Source organism: Xiphophorus maculatus, chromosome 13, assembly GCF_002775205.1.
Source record: "Xiphophorus maculatus strain JP 163 A chromosome 13, X_maculatus-5.0-male, whole genome shotgun sequence".
Taxonomy (NCBI): Eukaryota; Metazoa; Chordata; class Actinopteri; order Cyprinodontiformes; family Poeciliidae; genus Xiphophorus; species Xiphophorus maculatus.
Genome location: NC_036455.1, coordinates 6,252,658 through 6,271,424, shown reverse-complemented (window position 1 = coordinate 6,271,424; position 18,767 = coordinate 6,252,658). Strand labels below are relative to the sequence as shown.

Genomic DNA, 18,767 nt, shown 5'->3' with positions numbered 1-18,767 from the left:
TTTATTACCAGGAGAGGAGATCCACTCTGGACCAGGAGGAGTTGGAAGCTCTGCAGGTGAAACAAGAACAGGAAGAGCCAGAAGATCATCAGATAAAAGTGGAAGAGAAAGAAGTTTACTGCAGTCAGGGTGAAGAACAGATTGAATTTAAACAGGAGACTGATACCTGCATGGTGGTTCCTGTTGATGAGCAAACAGACCACACTGAATCAGAACCAACCAGGAACCAAGTCATCTTCCAGGAAGCTGCTGAAGCTGAGAACCAAAATCAAGAAAGAAGAAAACCTTTCTCATGTGTCATCTGTAAAAAGCGTTTGACTTTCAAATCTGTTTTTGATGCTCACATGAGAACTCATACTGGTGAAAAGCCGTTTTCATGCGTGAATTGTAGAAAATGTTTTAGTCAAAAACAAGATTTAACTCGGCACATGATGATTCATACTGGTGAAAAGCTGTTTTCATGTGTGACCTGTGGAAAAAGTTTTAGTGGAAAATGGAATTTATCTCAGCACATGAGGATTCACACTGGTGAAAAGCTGTTTTCATGTGTGACCTGTGGAAGAAGTTTTAGTCAAAAACACGTTTTAACTCGGCACATGAGGATTCACACTGGTGAAAAGCTGTTTTCATGTGTGACCTGTGGAAGAAGTTTTCTTCAAAAACAGCATTTATCTCGGCACATGATGATTCATACTGGTGAGAAGCCGTTTTCATGCGTGACCTGTGGAAGAAGTTTTACTCAAAAACATGATTTAACTCATCATGTCATGATTCATACTGGTGAAAAGCCGTTTTTATGTGTGACCTGTGGGAAAAGTTTTCTTCAAAAACAGCATTTATCTCGGCACATGATGATTCATACTGGTGAAAAGCCGTTTTCATGCATGACCTGTGGAAAAAGTTTTACTCTAAAACATGCTTTAACTATGCACATGAAGATTCACACTGGTGAAAAGCCGTTTTCATGTGTGACCTGTGGGAAAAGTTTTATTCGAAAACACAATTTAAGTAAGCACATGATGATTCACACAGGTGAAAAGCCGTTTTCATGTGTGAATTGTGGAAAATGTTTTAGTCAGAAACACGATTTAACTCGGCACATGAGGTTTCACACTGGTGAAAAGCCATTTTCATGTGTGACCTGTGGAAAAAGTTTTAGTGGAAAACAGAATTTATCTATTCATATGAGGACTCACACAGGTGAAAAGCTGTTTTCATGTGTGACCTGTGGAAAAAGTTTTCTTCAAAAACAGCATTTATCTCAGCACATGATGATTCATACTGGTGAAAAGCCGTTTTCATGTGTGACCTGTGGGAAAAGTTTTTGTCAAAAACACAATTTATCTATTCACATGAGGACTCACACTGGTGAAAGGCCGTTTTCATGTGTGACCTGTGGAAAAAGTTTTAGTGAAAAACAGAATTTATCTATTCACATGAGGACTCACACTGGTGAAAAGCCTTTTTCATGTGGAAACTGTGGAAAAGGTTTTTTTTTACAAAGTTAGTTTAAATCGGCACATGATGACTCACAGAGGCGACAAGCCGTAGCAGTGTTTTACATGTGTGTCCTGTGTTGAGGTTCACTATTAAATTGATTTGGTTAAAAACTAGAATTAAATACTGGAGAGATTTCATGTCTATAAAGCATCTTGACATTAGGATACGTAGAGATGTGAAGCAATTTCCTTGAGAGATGCTTTGTTTTTTTTCTGGCATATTCTGTAGCAACAATAATGACAAACTGTATTGTTGTTATATATACACCATTCAATAAAATGACATGGATTATAACAAAATTGGGTGATAAATTGTACTAGGTGGCATTTAATGCCCTTATGGCTACTGGGTATAAACTGATCTTCAGTCTGTTTGTCTTTGTTTTATTGCTCCTCTATCTGCAGCCAGTTGGAACAAATTGTAACCTGGGTGTGAGGAGTCTTAAAATGTTCTTGGCTTTCCTGAGGCAACGGACCTGTGGAGTTCCTCGAGAGAAGGCAGAGAGTAGTCGATAGTCCTCTGGGCAGATCTTATGATTCTCTGGAGAGGCTTCCTCTGTGCTGCTTTGCAGCTGGAGAACCACGCAGAGGCAATAGCAGAAAACGTCTCTTAGAGGTACCTCCTAAATTACACGGGGAGGCAGCCATTTTGGGTCAAGGGGCAAATTTTGGCCATTTTTCACTTTTATTCAAGTCAAACTTTAACAAACTCCTCCTATGGATTTCGACCTATTGGCTTCATTCTTGGCCAGGATGCAGGTAATGAGTGGGGCTTTAAAAGTTATCAAAAAAATTCACTTTTTGTATATGTTCAGGTGGCATGGTAGATTGGCGAATTTGGCGTACTCGCCAACCCAAACAAAACGTTATGACTTTCACTTAAAAAGATCAATTGGCACCAAACTTGGCATGAATGATCCAGGTTGGATCCCTGACAATCCTATGTCTTCATAATCTGACGTCATCTAATATCAAGGTGGAATAACATCCCCACATAAACTCCCAGGTGCATCAAACTTCATTTGTATCATCACAGACCAGGGCTCATCACATTCACATGGCCAATTAGTGACATCAACACAAGCCCTACACCTTTCAACAGGAAGTCAGTGTTTTCCCACTCTTTTTCTTCCCTTTACTCGGCGGTTCATGCAGATTTCAACCTGTGTTTAATGAAGTAGAACAACATGATGGTAAATCCTTCTCTCAACACTGGCTGGCAGCAGCATGTGGATGTGGCTGAATGATGAATACTAACCCATCGCTGTTTGCACCTTTATCTCAAAATCATACATGCATCATTGTATTTGCACTAAACTTGTTATGATTGACCTTGGTTAACCTCTTAAGAACCCAATGGCATTAAATTGTCATTTCACTCCACTGCGCCCCCTAGGTTATTTCAACAGCGGTATCTCCTTTTTACATCAACCGATTTGCACCAGATTTTTTGTGCATCATCAGGAAGCACTGCTGAACACATCAGTGTATAACGGACAGGTGTGGGAACTGTGTGAGAGCGTTGACGGTGGCGCTGATGGAGCTCACGTGGTTTTTGCATTGGTGAAATAAGAACATGTTTAGTTTACATTCAAGGATGTACTTACAGCCAGGCCCTAGCCATACAGGACATAGTCTTTCATCCCTGTTACCTTTTCCCTTTTGAAAGTTATAACAGTAACAACCTGAAGAACTCTATGATGGAAGAAAACTTTGAACTTAGTGTTCCCTTGCCCGGATGTGGGTCACCGGTGCCCCACTCTGGAGCCAGGCCTGGAGGGGGGGTACAATGGCGAGTGCCTGGTGACTGGGCTTTTATCAATGCTCGAGCTTTATTTGCAACAGTTGACAGAATCACAAACCCTCCTGTGACGTTACCGCCTGAATTCCAATGTATTGCTGCCTGCAACCAGTTTTCTAGGTTCTTTTCAGAGAAAATTCAAAAAATCAGAGGATTAATCTGTACATCTACTATAAAGTCAGTACCAATGCTGTGCCCAAACAAAACAAATACAGGAAAAATGACCCAATTTCAACTACTTAATTATAAAACCCTACAGGAAATTATAAGTCAGCTAAGCTCCAGTTCCTGCTGTCTGGATGTTTTACCCACAAATTTCTTTAAGAAAGTCCTGCCTGTTATTGCTTCTGATCTGATCCAAATAGTAAACTCATCGCTCTCATCAGGTGTTTTCCCCCAGGCTTTGAAAACAGCAGTAATCAAACCACTTATAAAAAAGAACAATCTGGACAAATCACTAATGCAGAATTACAGGCCGATCTCCAACCTCCCATTCATCAGCAAAGTTATTGAAAAAGTTCTGTGTAAACAATTAACTAGCTTCTTAACTATAACCAACCTCTTTGACTCCTTCCAGTCTGGTTTCCATGGTTACCACAGCACGGAGACCGCCCTCGTAAAAGTGTTCAATGACATCCATATAAATACGGACTGTGGCAGAACCACAGTGCTGGTTCTGTTGGACCTCAGTGCAGCTTTTGACACTGTTGACCATGACATATTACTGAATCGACTGGAGAGTTGGGTCGGACTCTTCGGTCCAGTGCTTAACTGGTTTGAATCCTACATAAAGAACAGGGATTTCTTTGTTTCAATTGAAAACTTTTCATCAAAGAGGTCAAAGGTCACATGTGGGGTACCCCAAGGTTCAATCCTAGGACCCCTTTTATTCAATATTTATATGCTCCCACTAGCTCAGGTTATAACAGGAAATAATATTAGCTACCATAACTATGCAGATGACACACAGCTCTACATTACGATGTCACCAGGTGACCTTTGACCCCAGCCAATCACTGAACAGATGCTTAGAACAGATAAATGTGTGGATGTGCCAAAACTTTCTCCAGCTGAACAGAAACAAAACTGAAGTTATTATTTTTGGACCTAAAGAGGAACGATCTAGAGTCAATGCACAGCTTCAGTTATTACAACTGAAAACCAGCGATCAGGCCCGAAACCTGGGAGTAGTGATGGACTCTGACCTGAACCTCCAGAGCCACATAAAGACAGTTACAAAGTTGGCCTTCTATCACCTGAAGAACATTTCCAGGATTAAAGGACTAATGTCTCAGCCAGATCTAGAGAAACTCATCCATGCGTTCATCTTCAGTCGTATTGATTATTGCAACAGCGTCTTCACAGGTCTGTCCAACAAATCAATCAAACAGCTGCAGCTGATCCAGAATGCTGCTGCTTGTGTTCTCACTAAAACCAGGAAGGTAGAGCACATAACACCAGTTTTAAAGTCCCTGCACTGGCTCCCTGTAGCTCAAAGAATAGACTTTAAAATACTGTTGTTAGTTTATAAATCACTGAACGGCTTAGCACCACAATACATTAAAGATATGCTTTTATTGTATCAACCTTCCAGACCTCTCAGGTCTTCCGGTTCTGGTCTGCTCTGCATCCCCAGAACCAGAACCAAACGAGGAGAAGCAGCTTTCAGCATCTATGCACCACAAATTTGGAACAAACTTCCAGAAAACTGTAAAACAGCTGAAACACTGACTTCTTTTAAATCTCAACTGAAAACCCACCTGTTTAGAATTGTATTTGAAACATAATCAATTACAAATTTATTGATGTAACTTGACTTAATGATTGATTATTCTGTGTTTGTAATGATGTAAAGCACTTTGAAATGCCTTGCTGCTGAAATGTGCTATACAAATAAAATTTGATTGATTGATTGATTATCCATGGAGCCCGGCCCGGCTCAGCCCAAAGAGGAGACATGGGTCCCCCCTCCCATGGGCCCATCACATGTGAGAGGGGCAAAAGGGGTCGGGTGCAGTGTGTGATGGATGCCTGCCGACACAGTGATTAGACATAAATGTAATTATATTTGTATAGACATAAAATATTGTGGATCTCACCATAAAGGTTTTCTACAGTTTAACAGGTGGTTTCATCAGATTCATTTACCATGACATTTCTCATGTTGCATCTAGTTTAGGACTATATTTCTATATAAACACAAATGCTTTTAATACATAAATCTATTAGTTAACAGTGATACTAGATACTCAAAAAGGCCCCAGGCTACTTTACTCCCTAATAGTTTAATAGAGTGGTACAAATCATTCCCGGAATAAGACAACTCTAAGTAAGCAAAAATAATAATGTTTTTAAGAGTAAGCTGTAGCAGTTTGTATGTGTTCAATTTAAGAGTAAGTAAAATAAAAGTTGTTTTCTCCTCTGATACATTTTCATTCTTACTATGTCCTATAGTTGTATTTACTTTAATTTCAACAGCGAGGATATGCTAACAAAGGAATCAAGTACCTTAAGTTGCGCTACCCATGTATATTTAATAGGAAGGAATCTGATGGATCCTTCCTATTAAATCCTTAGAGGGGGTACTGGAGAGTGCTCCTCCTGGGGACTCCCTTGTTCTACTGGGGGACTTCAACGCTCACGTGGGCAATGACAGTGAGACCTGGAGGGGCGTGGTTGGGAGGAACGGCCCCCCCGATCTGAACTCGAATGGTGTTCTGTTGTTGGACTTCTGTGCTCGTCATGGATTGTCCATATCGAACACCATGTTCAGGCATAAGGGTGTTCATATGTGCACTTGGCACCAGGACACCCTAGGCCGCAGTTCGATGATCGACTTTGTCGTCGTTTCATTGGATCTGCGGCCCATGTCTTGGACACTCGGGTGAAGAGAGGTGCGGAGCTGTCCACTGACCACTACCTGATGGTGGTGGGGGAGGAAGCCGGTCAGACCTGGCAGGCCCAAATGTGTTGTGAGGGTCTGCTGGGAACGTCTGGCGGAATCCCCTGTGAGACGGAGCTTTAACTCCCATCTCCGGCAAAACTTTGAACACGTCCCGGGGGAGGTGGGGGACATGGAGTCTGAGTGGACTGTGTTCCGTGCCTCCATTGTCGAGGCGGCCGGTCGGAACTGTGGCCGCAAGGTTGTCGGTGCCTGTCGCGGCGGCAACCCTCGTACCCGTTGGTGGACACCTTCGGTGAGGGATGCCGTCAGGCTGAAGAAAGAGTCCTACCAGGCCTTTTTGGCCTGTGGGACTCCGGAAGCAGCTGATGGGTACCGGCAGGCGAAGCGGCATGCGGCTCGGGTGGTTGCTGAGGCAAAAACTCGGGCGTGGGAGGAGTTTGGAGAGGCCATGGAGAAAGACTTCCGTACGGCTTCGAAGCGATTCTGGTCCACCATCCGGCATCTCGGGGGGGGGGAAGCAGTGCGGCACCAACACTGTTTATAGTGGAGATGGTGTGCTGCTGACCTCTACTCGGGACGTTGTGGGCCGGTGGGCAGAGTACTTCGAAGACCTCCTCAATCCCACCAACATGCCTTCTATTGAAGAAGCTGAGCCTGGGGACTCTGGGTTGGGCTCTCCAATCTCTGGGGACGAGGTCGCCGAGGTGGTTAAAAAGCTCCTCGGTGGCAAGGCCTGGGGGTGGATGAGATCCGCCCGGAGTTCCTTAAGGCTCTGGATGTTGTAGGGTTGTGTTGGCTGATGCGACTCTACAATATCGCATTGACATCGGGGGCAGTTCCCCTGGACTGGCAGACCGGGGTGGTGGTCCCCCTGTTCAAAAAGGGGGACCGGAGGGTGTGCTCCCATTACAGAGGGGTCACACTCTTAAGCCTCCCTGGCAAGGTCTATTCAGGGGTCCTGGAGAGGAGGGTCCGTCGGATAGTCGAACCTCGGATCCAGGAAGAGCAGTGTGGTTTTCGTCCTGGTCGTGGAACACTGGACCAGCTCTACACCCTCAGCAGGGTCCTGGAGGGTGCATGGGAGTTCGCCCAACCAGTCTACATGTGTTTTGTGGACTTGGAGAAGGCGTTCGACCGTGTCCCTCGGGGAGCCCTGTGGGGGGTTCTCCGGGAGTATGGGGTACCGGGCCCTTTGATACGGGCTGTCAGGTCCCTGTATGACCGGTGTCAGAGTCTGGTCCGCATTGCCGGCAGTAAGTCGGGCTCATTTCCGGTGAGAGTTGGACTCTGCCAGGGCTGCCCTTTGTCACCGATTCTGTTCATTACTTTCATGGACAGAATTTCTAGGCGCAGCCAAGGTGTTGAGGGGATCCGATTTGGTGGCCTTAGGATCTCGTCTCTGCTTTTTGCAGACGATGTGGTCCTACTGGCCTCATCAGGTCATGATCTGCAGCTCTCGCTGGAGCGGTTCGCAGCCGAGTGTGAAGCGGCCGGGATGGGGATCAGTGCCTCCAAATCCGAGGCCATGGTCTTGAGCCGGAAAAGGGTAGAGTGCCTTCTCCGGGTCAAGGGGGGTGTCCTGCCCCAGGTGGAGGAGTTCAAGTATCTCGGGATCTTGTTCACGAATGGGGGAAGAAGGGAGCGGGAGATCGACAGGCGGATTGGCGCAGCGTCTGCTGTCAAGCGGGCGCTGTACCGGTCTGTCGTGGTGAAGAGAGAGCTGAGCCAAAAAGCGAAGCTCTCGATTTACCGGTCGATCTACGTTCCCACCCTCATCTATGGTCATGAGCTTTGGGTCATGACCAAAAGAACGAGATCGCGGATACAAGCGGCCGAAATGGGTTTTCTCCGTAGGGTGGCTGGGCTCTCCCTTAGAGATAGGGTGAGAAGCTCAGTCATCTGGGAGGGACTCAGAGTAGAGCCGCTGCTCCTTCACATCGAGAGGAGCCAGTTGAGGTGGCTTGGGCATCTGGTCAGGATGCCTTCTGGACGCCTCCCTGGTGAGGTGTTCCGGGCACGTCCCACCGGGAGGAGGCCCCAGGGAAGACCCAGGACACGCTGGAGAGACTATGTCTCTCGGCTGGCCTGGGAACGCCTCGGGATTCCCCCGGAAGAGCTGGAAGAAGTGGCCGGGGAGAGGGAAGTCTGGGCCTCCCTTCTGAAGCTGCTACCCCCGGGACCCGACCTCGGATAAGCGGAAGAAGATGGATGGATGGATGGATGGATGGATGGATGGATGGATGGATGGATGGATGGATGGATGGATGGATGGATGGATCTGATGGAGGGTTTTTGTGAAAACATGTATATTGGACAGTTAACAGGCTGGAAAATCGAAAAATTTTAGAAAAGTTTTTGCTAACCATAATTGTTCCATTCTACACATTCTTCAATCCCTACTGACCTTTTCTAGTCTGAAGAGAAGATACATCCAATTGCAAGCCCACAGTATGCCTGATTTTAGCATTGATGCTACATATAACTCGTTTAGACATGAGTCTTTACACTAATCTACAGTACAGACCAAAAGTTTGGACACACCTTCTAATTCAATGGGTTTTCTTTATTTTCATGACTATTTATAAGGCAAGAAATCCCACCTATTAACCTGACAGGGCACACCTATGAAGTGAAAACCATTTCAGGTGACTACCTCTTGAAGCTCATCAAGAAAATGCAGAGTGTGTGCAAAGCAGTAATCACAGCAAAAGGTTGCTACTTTGAAGAAACTAGAATATAAGGGGTATTTTCAGTTGTTTTAAACTGTTTTGTTCAGTGCATATTTCCACATGTGTTATTCATAGTTTTGATGCCTTCAGTGTGAATCTACAATGTCAATAGTCATGAAAATAAAGGAAACTCATTGAATTAAAAGGTGTGTCCAAACTTTTGGTCTGTACTGTATATGGTCTAAAAGTGATCTAAGCTTAGATTTAAAACTTATAAGATGATAAGTTTCTCTTTAAAACAAAATGACATTGTAACTGATGCTGTTATTTGTAAAATTATATTAACCAGTTCAACTCCACCTATGTAATAGCTTAATGAATAAATAAAAAATAATTACTTTTAAAATTCATTATAAATTAATTTTCATACATTGATTGTTCTTGATTTTAGAAAGTATGGTTGATTATTATTGTCTTCAGTAATTTAGTGTTTCTGTTGTCTTAGTTATATTTTTCTCTTTTCTGCTGCAGCTGTTTTCTATTATAGATCACCATGTTTCTAATGCTGGAACTAATTTAACCTCCACACATAGATATATTATTAGTGTCTTAGAAAGTAAGTAGAACATTTGCCTTTCCTGTGAAAATGTCGTGTTAGTGCTGAATGTTACTGCTGAAAATTGTAGAAACATTTGAGTTCAACTGCAGAACACTTGCTGAAATGAAATGAGTAGAAGCAGCAGAAAAAAGTTAAACAGTGCAAATCTGTCAGCTAAACTGAATAATTTAAAATCAGTACCAACATCCCTGCTTAAAACTTTAAATATTGCATAGAAATGCTTACAAAAGTAAAGTATAAAGTCATATATTGAATAATAGAACTGCTCTAATTCCAAAACTACAACAACTACATATTTCAAACCTGGACTGGATTATTCTGCTCTAAAAGCAGAATATTTTAATCCATGTTTGGGATTAGTGAAACCTTTACGTGATTTGTGAAACTTCACTAAAGTTTAAATTACTATTCACACTTGTTCCATGAAGTTTTTTCCAATTCTAATTCAAAACCACTTTATTAATCCCTATGGGAAATTAAATGTTGGTGTAACTCATTAATTCTTCAAAAAATTATTGTAGATGGAGATGGCTGTTGGAAGGAAAGACCTTCTGCAGCCGTCTGTTAAGTGAAGTTTCACAAATCAGATAAAAGTTTTACAAATCAGAAACATGGTTTTAAATATTCTGCTTTTAGTTGAGAATAATTTAATTTAGGTTTGAAGTATCTAGGTGTTGTAGTTTTGGAATCAGAGCAAATCTCATGTGATCGAGACCTAAAAAGGGGTAAAAATTGCCCTTTATTGCGGTCGACTATTGTGGCAAATAAGTCTAAGTAAGTAAGTAAGTAAGTATCCTCTGGTCTGGAAGAATAGGAGTCTAAAACGTAGTTGCTAAGGTAGTTTTTTCTGGACTTTAAGTTTGTTCTAATCCCTGTTTTGGGTTAGACGTCTGGGTTGCTAGATAATTATAAGTATTCTTTGGACTTTCTAAGTATGCTCTAAATTTGTAAAAGTAATGAGTACTCTTCAGTTTCTAAGTAATAATAAAAACTAAATGTTCCTGTTCTGGAAAAAAAAAATTCTGGATTCCAAGTTTGTTCTAATTCCTTTTCTGGGTTAAAATGAGTACTCCGCAGTTTCTAATAATATTTTCTTGATAGTGTCAGAGTCTCACTGAGGAAAAAACTGCGTTAGGTTTTCTATCACTTTATTATATAACTGCTATAACTGATGTATGTTTGCATATAAAATAAAACAATAGAATTTAATTTACAATTTTTATGTCTTCGTGTCATGAGGTAGATCTCAGCCGGCTGGTGAGAGAAAAAGTAGATCTTGGTCTCAAAAGGTTTGGGCGCCACTAATCTGGGCCAAACTCACCACCTTCAATCCTCAGAGCTAAAAAAGAAATAAATACAAACTATTATTAAAATACCGGTAGAAAATTCAAATAGATAAAACCGTTAAAAGTCATTTACACTCGACCACCAGCACCGCACAATTCAGTGAACAAGCCGGTGCTGATCGGCTCTCAATAAGCCACAGGATGGGCGGAACCAGCGGTAACTCCGAACAAAGCAGCAGCGATCATTGTGGATATACGGAAACTATAGGAAAGGTTCTGATCTGGTGGAGTGAAGAAACTGTGAAACATGTTGCGGGATGTAGGAGATACGAATCAGAAGACAATATTAACTTTGGATTTGTGGAAAACTGGAATACTAATATTGTATTTGTTTTATTTAGATAAAGTGGAAGAAAAGATTTTACGTTTTTCAAAGAGAACTGGCACTGTATGAGAAATCTTTAGATGTGATGATCGTAAGATCCACCAGGTGGCGGTAATGCAATGACATGAATGAACGACAGTCATAAAATCCCAAAGAAGAAGAAGAAGAAGACAAAGAAAATGGCGCATGGTCTGTTTGGTTGAATGTTCGACTGTTTCTCTAAACGAGTTTATCAACGAGCCGTTAACTGCTGCTGAAGAAACATTCACAGAGTTTAAAGAAATCATCGTCAAGTCGGAGGAAGAGATGGATGATCATCGCAGACTGCTGGATTTCTCCCGGAGGCCCCAGATAATCTTACACCGAATAGGTAGGAACCACCAGCGTTTGGATGCAGGTTAAGGTCTAAATGTCTGCACCTTTCTGTATGAGGATCATTTTAGTAAATGTTCTTTTCCCGTATAAATGTTTTGTTAACCGGTAAATGAACGCAGGAATCACAATTACGCTGTGAAAATGGCTTATTGATGTAGAAATAAAATGACCTTTTATGGCTTTTCCTCCTTTAACTAATCAAACTTACTTTTGAAAACAGGAGAAATGTGAACAATGCAGCGCAAGGTTAGTAAAGCAAATAGCATGAAACAATAATAGTGTGTTAGTAGCTGTAAAATGTAATAATTTATAATAAATAAATTGTAGTGGCGATTGTTTGTCAAACCAAACATCCTATAAAAGTTCAGTCAACAAGCCACTGCTGCACTGAGGTGATGCTTCGTACGAAGGTAAAAGAAGTTCAATGTCCAAACAACTTGAAAATTGCTTTTATAGTTTATTTTTTTCCAGTTTGACAAGCAAATAACAAAGATCAAACTTTACATTAGTGATGTGTTGAGTAATGAAGCGGGTAAGACAGAGAACTCACCTAAACCTGAGCAGTTAAAGTTTTTATTTTTTAGTAATAAATCGTTGTCCCTGGTGACATAGCGAGTAACAAGCCAATCACAACCCTCTTTTCTATTTGTTTCTAGTTTTCTTTTGGATCCAGCCATTGTTTCATACAACCAGATTAATCAGAATTTATGTATCAGAATCGCAAACATTTTAAACTTGTTTATTCATTGTAAAGCTTCGTGTTGTTTTCACGTTGCCTATTTTACATATATTGTCCAGTTGATGTCACAGTAGAGCAAATGAAGCACCGCGGTGCATCGGCTCATTTTTTTTTTTTCTTTCGAAAAAATTTTATTGTTACTATAAACATTTAAAAAACATTACATTGTTGCAGTTATTCAGAAACTTTTAAAAACTTACAAAATCATCAGTTCAAACTAAAAGAAGCTAAGAACAAGAGTATAAAACACAAAATCTCTGTGTGTTAAAAGTTGAGCAGGACCGGGGTGACTCCCTCCCAAGTCCGGAGCCGCCCCGTCCTTCCAAACAGCGCTGGTGTTCAGAGGGGATCCCGCCCTGAAGCTCCTTCCCTCCTGCCTCACCCGGAGAGCCAGGCCGCCGCTGCTTGGACCTCTGTTCGTGGCGCGCCGGCTCCTTCGTCCACGGAGGCGCAGGCGATTCTTCTTTGTGGCTGTGTCCTTGGCGCGCCACCTGCAGCCCTTGGTGTTCCTCTTTTTGCTGCTGCCATCCGGATCACAGCCACGGGGGGCATCTGCCTGCGCCTGCTCACCAGCAAGTTTCTGGAGGTCCAAATGGCGTCTTTGATGGTGGCTGGGGTGAGCCACCTCTCAGCGAAGTCTTTTTTAGTCATTTTCAGCTGGCTCACCCCATACAGCACTAGCTGTACATGAAGGACCTCCCTTGCTGGCAAGTGTGGGAATTGCAAGGAGCCGGCCTTCGCCCACAGGTCCACAGCAGCGCTGCACTCCCACAGCAGGGGCCTCACCGACTCCGGCGCGCCACAACCGGGTCGGGGGCAGATGGACGTTGCAGACATGCCTCGGGAGTGCATAACGGCTCTGACCGGCAGGATCCCACGAGCCACCATCCATGACAGGTCCTGGAGTCTGTTTGGAAGGACGGGACGGCTCACGTTGCGCCAAACGGTGGAGGCGTCTCCATACAGGAGGCCGCGCACTGGAGTCACTGGTTCCCGGTCCTGCACAACAGAAATGATAAAACGATGGTTAAAATCTTGTTCTCCTCTCCTTCCAGTCCAAAATGTTCTAAAAATTTCCGAATAAAAGCATATGCAAGAGAAAGGTTAAAAGCTACTGGGGTTCTAAAATCTCTTTTTATCATTTTTTAATTTTCTGTTTCTCTTTCTGTCTAAAAAGTCATACCTATCGTGTTTGTCATTAAAGCCATAAATATTTAAGAGGTTAAAATCCTGTCCGTTAAAAGTCAGATTTGCTAAAAGTGCTCCTCCCTCTCTCACCACGGTGCTCCCCTTCACCAAGATGTGCGGGTTGTTTATTAAAATGGCCACGCCGTCATTTTTATTTTCATTGGAGCCGCTCCATATAGACGCCGTGGCCACAAGTCCTGCCACCGGGTGTAAGTCTTTAAAAACGGGAGTGAACATTCTTGTAGTAAAAACACATCTGACTGTACGGAGCTTAAAAAGGATAAAACACTCTGGACTCTAACTTGCGACTTCACACTTCTAACATTGATGGTTGAGAAGGTGAGAGTCATGAGTATGATGGCTAAAATCAAGTACGACATTTTGAAAGATTAAAAACAAGATAATACTAATTTAAACCCATGTTAAAAAACGGGCGGTCATTAAAACAAGGCGGGTTCAGAGACTGTCCTGTGAACAGAGCTCTTCCTTCCCACATGGTGGTGCAGGTCGGGTTGGAGCTCCATTCCCCCTTCGGGCTCTCGGTGTCGGCCGTCTTTCTAAAGCCGTTACCTTGTTTGGGTCCTCCGGGGTTGATTGGTGAGCAAAGTCTAGGAACGAGACCTCATTGGATGAGCCAGCGAGGAAGGCTCTGGATTCCTCTCCGAAAGAACCGAAGAGTTCCTCCAGCCTTCCTCTCTTCCCTACCTTGGGGGTAAGGTCGGGAGGTGACTCAGATGCCGGCCTCTTGGCCAGCTGGGCGTCGGGGAGGGGGGCATCATCGCTGCTGTCCGTCTGTTCTTCCTCAGAGTCCGAGCTAGCTCCGCCTTCGGTTAGCATCTCCCCGCCCTCACTGGATGTTTCGGTCTGGGGGGGGGCTTCCTTCCCCTCCCCGCTTCCCGCCCTCTCCTCCTCTCCTCCAATCAGAGGACCTGGCGGGAGATTTGAAATTTCCGACCCAGCTGCGTCCACTCGCTCATTAGCCGTTTCCGTTGGCGTCTCTTTTCCTTTTTTCAGTTTATTTGCAAACGACTTTGGACAGTCTCTGAACAAATGATCCTGCCCACCACACAAATTACATTTCCGCCCGTTCGTACATTCATCAAAAGTGTGTCCCACTTCTCGACATTTACCACAGAAAACCTTTTCACAAGTTTCGGCCAGATGACCATGCTCGCCGCACTTCCGGCACAGTTTGGGTTGGCCTTGATAGTGAATGTAGCCTCTGTTCTCCCCCAGGACTATCATTGAGGGGAGATGCTTCAGGCCCTGGAAGCCTTGGGGGTCTTCCCATTGTTTAATGGGGACCCGCCAAGCACAGTTCCAGATGCCGTCCACATCCCGCACCTTCATAGCCTGGCCTCTCACAGTGCAGTATCTACCCAGCCACATACAGATGTCTTCAGCACTGACAGTCTCATTGAATATCCTGACAATCACCGTTTTCAGGGAGTTGTCAGTCAGTTTCTCGACGTCAAATACTGAAAACTGGGTCTTAGCATTTTCAAACCGTGTCCAAAACTCCTTGAGAAGTGCGGCAGAGCAAAAACTTACATCATATCCCTTATTGAAAGGCAGGGTAAGGATACAATTCAGGTCATCTGGCCGAAACTTCAGCACCTGTTGAATTAGCTTCCTGGAAAAGTCCAATCTCGTTATTCTATTTTCTTCTTCTCTTTCCTTAAATAAAAAACGAACACTGTGGTGCCTCCGCATGCCGGCATGGCTAGCCGCCATGGTGGAGGCACCACCAGTAAAAGGTTTAAAACCTTTACTAAAACCAATAAATAGTTAAGAAACACCAATAAATACAAATAAAAGGTAAAAGATATTTTCCACTACTTAGTGGTCAATATCTTAACCGGGGACAAAATTTACTGAACCTCTAAATCAGTGGTAACAGCCAAGTCACAAAGACTACCGCTATCACCACCCAAAGGAGGGGACCGCTGTCTGAGCCAAAAGGCCGAGAAGCGATCTCGCTGATGCGCTGATACATCATTGAGTCTGTTAAACATAAAGCTGAGTGGAACGGTCGACCGCTCCAAGATGGCCGCCTTAAATCTCTTCAGTAACAATAGGCAAGAGCGGTCCATGAGGCGTTTAATTATAGTTTATGGGGAAAAAGGGCACAATGACTATGGGCAAAGGTGCATTCATGGGCCCAATATGAGTGGGAATTTACAGTTTCTTTATTTTTACGCCGTTTTCAACTAATACACCAAACAGTTACATAAATAAAAGATGTTCAATGTCCAAACAACTTGAAAATTGCTTTTATAGTTTATTTTTTTCCAGTTTGACAAGCAAATAACAAAGATCAAATTTTTCATTAGTGATGTGTTGAGTAATGAAGCGGGTAAGACAGAGAACTCACCTAAACCTGAGCAGTTAAAGTTTTTATTTTTAAATAATAAATCGTTGTCCCTGGTGACATAGCGAGTAACAAGCCAATCACAACCCTCTTTTCTATTTGTTTCTAGTTTTCTTTTGGATCCAGTCATTGTTTCATACAACCAGATTAATCAGAATTTATGTATCAGAATCACAAACATTTTAAACTTGTTTATTCATTGTAAAGCTTCATGTTGTTTTCACGTTGCCTATTTTACATATATTGTCCAGTTGATGTCACAGTAGAGCAAATGAAGCACCGCGGTGCATCGGCTCATGAGTCGAATGATTGGATGGAGTTCCTCAGGGCTTCATGAAGCTGCATCTCACCATCACTACTTTTCATTGTTTCCTCTCCTGCTCTGGTCAAAACCCACAGGCCCAACCCAGTGCATGCTGGTCCTATACCAGTCCCTATACTTACAGAAAAGGGACCCACAGTTCTTAATGTCTAACTTAGAAAAGTTAATAACAAAGGAACAAAAACTAAACAGCTATTAACCTACAAATAAACTCATGTTTATAAATAAACCATAAAGATATAAAGTGAACTAAAGTAAAATTTCAATATAATTCAAAGTAATAAAAATAAATAGTATCTTGAAATAATACAATTTGCAGGTAAATATTAACAATAATCCCTACTACAATTAATTTTGTAATAAAATATTTTTTTTCATATCCGTTAATTTGAGAATTCCCCAAATGTCAGCTGGATATATCGACTGATCTGTATCTCTGTCTACGCTCTTGAATTGTCAATTGTTTTTTTTTATTCATTTCTGTCTTGAAAGATGAACAATTACTCGTATTTATTTCAGAAAAGGTAGCAATTACTCTTTCTCTGTTTTCTTCTCCAGATTTCCTGAAGTGTAACGTTTATAACCAGGAGAGGAGATCCACTCTGGACCAGGAGGAGTTAGAACCTGTGCAGGTGAAACAAGAACAGGAAGAGCCAGAAGATCATCAGATAAAAGAAGAGCAGGAGGATCTAAAACACCAGCAGATAAAAGTGGAAGAGAAAGAAGTTTACTGCAGTCAGGGTGAAGAACAGATTGAATTAAAACAGGAGACTGATACCTGCATGGTGGTTCCTGTTGATGAGCAAACAGACCACACTGAATCAGAACCAAACAGGAACCAAGTCATCTTCCAGGAAGCTGCTGAAGCTGAGAACCAAAATCAGGAAAGAAGAAAACCTTTCTCATGTGTCATCTGTAAAAAGCGTTTGTCTTTCAAATCTGTTTTTGATATTCACATGAGAACTCATACGGGTCAAAAGCCGTTTTCATGTGTGACCTGTGGAAAATATTTTAGTCAAAAACAGGATTTAACTCGGCACATGATGATTCACACTGGTGAAAAGCCGTTTTCATGTGTGAACTGTGGAAAAAGTTTTCGTCGTAAACCGCATTTATCTCAGCACATGATGATTCACACTGGTGAAAAGCCGTTTTCATGTGTGACCTGTGGAAAGAGTTTTAGTCAAAAACATGTTTTAACTCAGCACATGATGATTCACACAGGTGAAAAGCCGTTTTCATGTGTGAATTGTGGAAAAAGTTTTGGTTATAAACCGACTTTAACTAAGCATATGATGATTCACACTGGTGAAAAGCCGTTTTCATGTGTGACCTGTGGAAAAAGTTTTATTCGAAAACGGGATTTAACTCTGCACATGAGGATTCACACAGGTGAAAAGCCGTTTTCATGTGTGAACTGTGGAAAAAGTTTTATTCGAAAACGGGTTTTAACTCTGCACATGAGGATTCACACTGGTGAAAAGCCGTTTTCATGTGGAAATTGTGGAAAAAGTTTTTGTCAAAAACAACATTTAATTCGGCACATGAGGATTCACACTGGTGAAAAGCCGTTTTCATGTGTGACCTGTGGAAAGAGTTTTAGTGAAGAACAAGTTTTAACTCGGCACATGATGATTCACACAGGTGAAAAGCCGTTTTCATGTGTGAATTGTGGAAAGAGTTTTAGTCAAAAACAAGTTTTAACTCAGCACATGATGATTCACACTGGTGAAAAGCCGTTTTCATGTGTGAACTGTGGAAAAAGTTTTGTTTATAAACCGACCTTAACTAAGCATATGATGATTCACACTGGTGAAAAGCCGTTTTCATGTGTGACCTGTGGAAAAAGTTTTAGGCATAAATCAGCTTTAACTCAGCACATGATGATTCACACAGGTGAAAAGCCGTTTTCATGTGTGAACTGTGGAAAAAGTTTTGTTTATAAACCGACCTTAACTAAGCATATGATGATTCACACTGGTGAAAAGCCGTTTTCATGTGTGAACTGTGGAAAAAGTTTTGTTTATAAACCGACCTTAACTAAGCATATGATGATTCACACTGGTGAAAAGCCGTTTTCATGTGTGACCTGTGGAAAAAGTTTTAGGCATAAATCAGCTTTAACTCAGCACATGATGATTCACTCAGGTGAAAAGCCGTTTTCATGTGTGACTTGTTTAAAAAGTTTTAGTCATAAACATAGTTTAACTCGGCACATGACGCGTCACACAGTTGAAAAGCTGTAGAAGTTTGTTCCATAAATGTCCTATGTTGTATTTGTTAAATGTGATCATTTTGATCTTCACATTTGGATACTTAGAGATGTTCAACCATGACACATTATCCTTCATTGATGTTTTATTTTTCTGGTATATTCTGTATCAAAAAACAATAATGATAAACTGTATGTTATTGTATTAACTTACTGTTTATGTCAAACTGTATGTTGTCTGTGTACAACGTGAAGAGCAGAGGGCTCAGCACACAGCCCTGAGGAGTGCCAGTACTGATGCTGATAGATGAAGAGGCTTGGGGGCCACTGACTATTTCATGCATTAACAGAGTCTGACCGGACATGGACTCCCTTCCAGAACATTCTCACATGATT

The 18,767-nt window shown here is 42.3% G+C and overlaps 2 protein-coding genes across 3 annotated transcripts; one reads left to right on the top strand and one right to left on the bottom strand.

Moving 5' to 3' along the window:
- Positions 1 to 622: 622 nt before the first annotated feature.
- LOC111610417 (zinc finger protein 850-like) lies at positions 623 to 18,502 on the top strand. Its single transcript, XM_023344606.1, has 2 exons — positions 623 to 1,436; positions 17,116 to 18,502. Exons 1-2 carry the CDS (start codon positions 681 to 683, stop codon positions 18,403 to 18,405), a joined length of 2,046 nt encoding a protein of 681 aa, XP_023200374.1. The 5' UTR covers positions 623 to 680; the 3' UTR covers positions 18,406 to 18,502.
- Positions 12,437 to 15,714, bottom strand: LOC111610427. 2 transcript variants are annotated; one of them, XM_023344633.1, is made up of 2 exons: positions 14,037 to 15,714; positions 12,437 to 13,277 (listed from the first exon to the last, which is right to left on the bottom strand). In XM_023344633.1, the coding sequence occupies exons 1-2, from the start codon at positions 15,198 to 15,200 to the stop codon at positions 12,657 to 12,659; spliced, it is 1,785 nt and encodes a 594-aa protein (XP_023200401.1). In that variant the 5' UTR covers positions 15,201 to 15,714; the 3' UTR covers positions 12,437 to 12,656. The 2 variants fall into 2 exon arrangements, with proteins under 2 accessions (XP_023200401.1, XP_023200402.1); XM_023344634.1 differs by having other exon boundaries at positions 14,172 to 15,714.
- Positions 18,503 to 18,767: the final 265 nt, after the last annotated feature.

Excerpts from the sequence above, each read along its gene's own strand:
- LOC111610417 (XM_023344606.1), top strand. The coding sequence starts at position 681 with ATGATGATTCATACTGGTGAGAAGCCGTTTTCATGCGTGACCTGTGGA. Across the intron at positions 1,437-17,115 it reads AACAGAATTTATCTATTCAC|ATGAGAACTCATACGGGTCA; the intron begins ATGAGGACTCAC and ends TTTGATATTCAC.
- LOC111610427 (XM_023344633.1), bottom strand. The coding sequence starts at position 15,200 with ATGGCGGCTAGCCATGCCGGCATGCGGAGGCACCACAGTGTTCGTTTT. Across the intron at positions 13,278-14,036 it reads CCCCGGAGGACCCAAACAAG|GACCGGGAACCAGTGACTCC; the intron begins GTAACGGCTTTA and ends TCTGTTGTGCAG.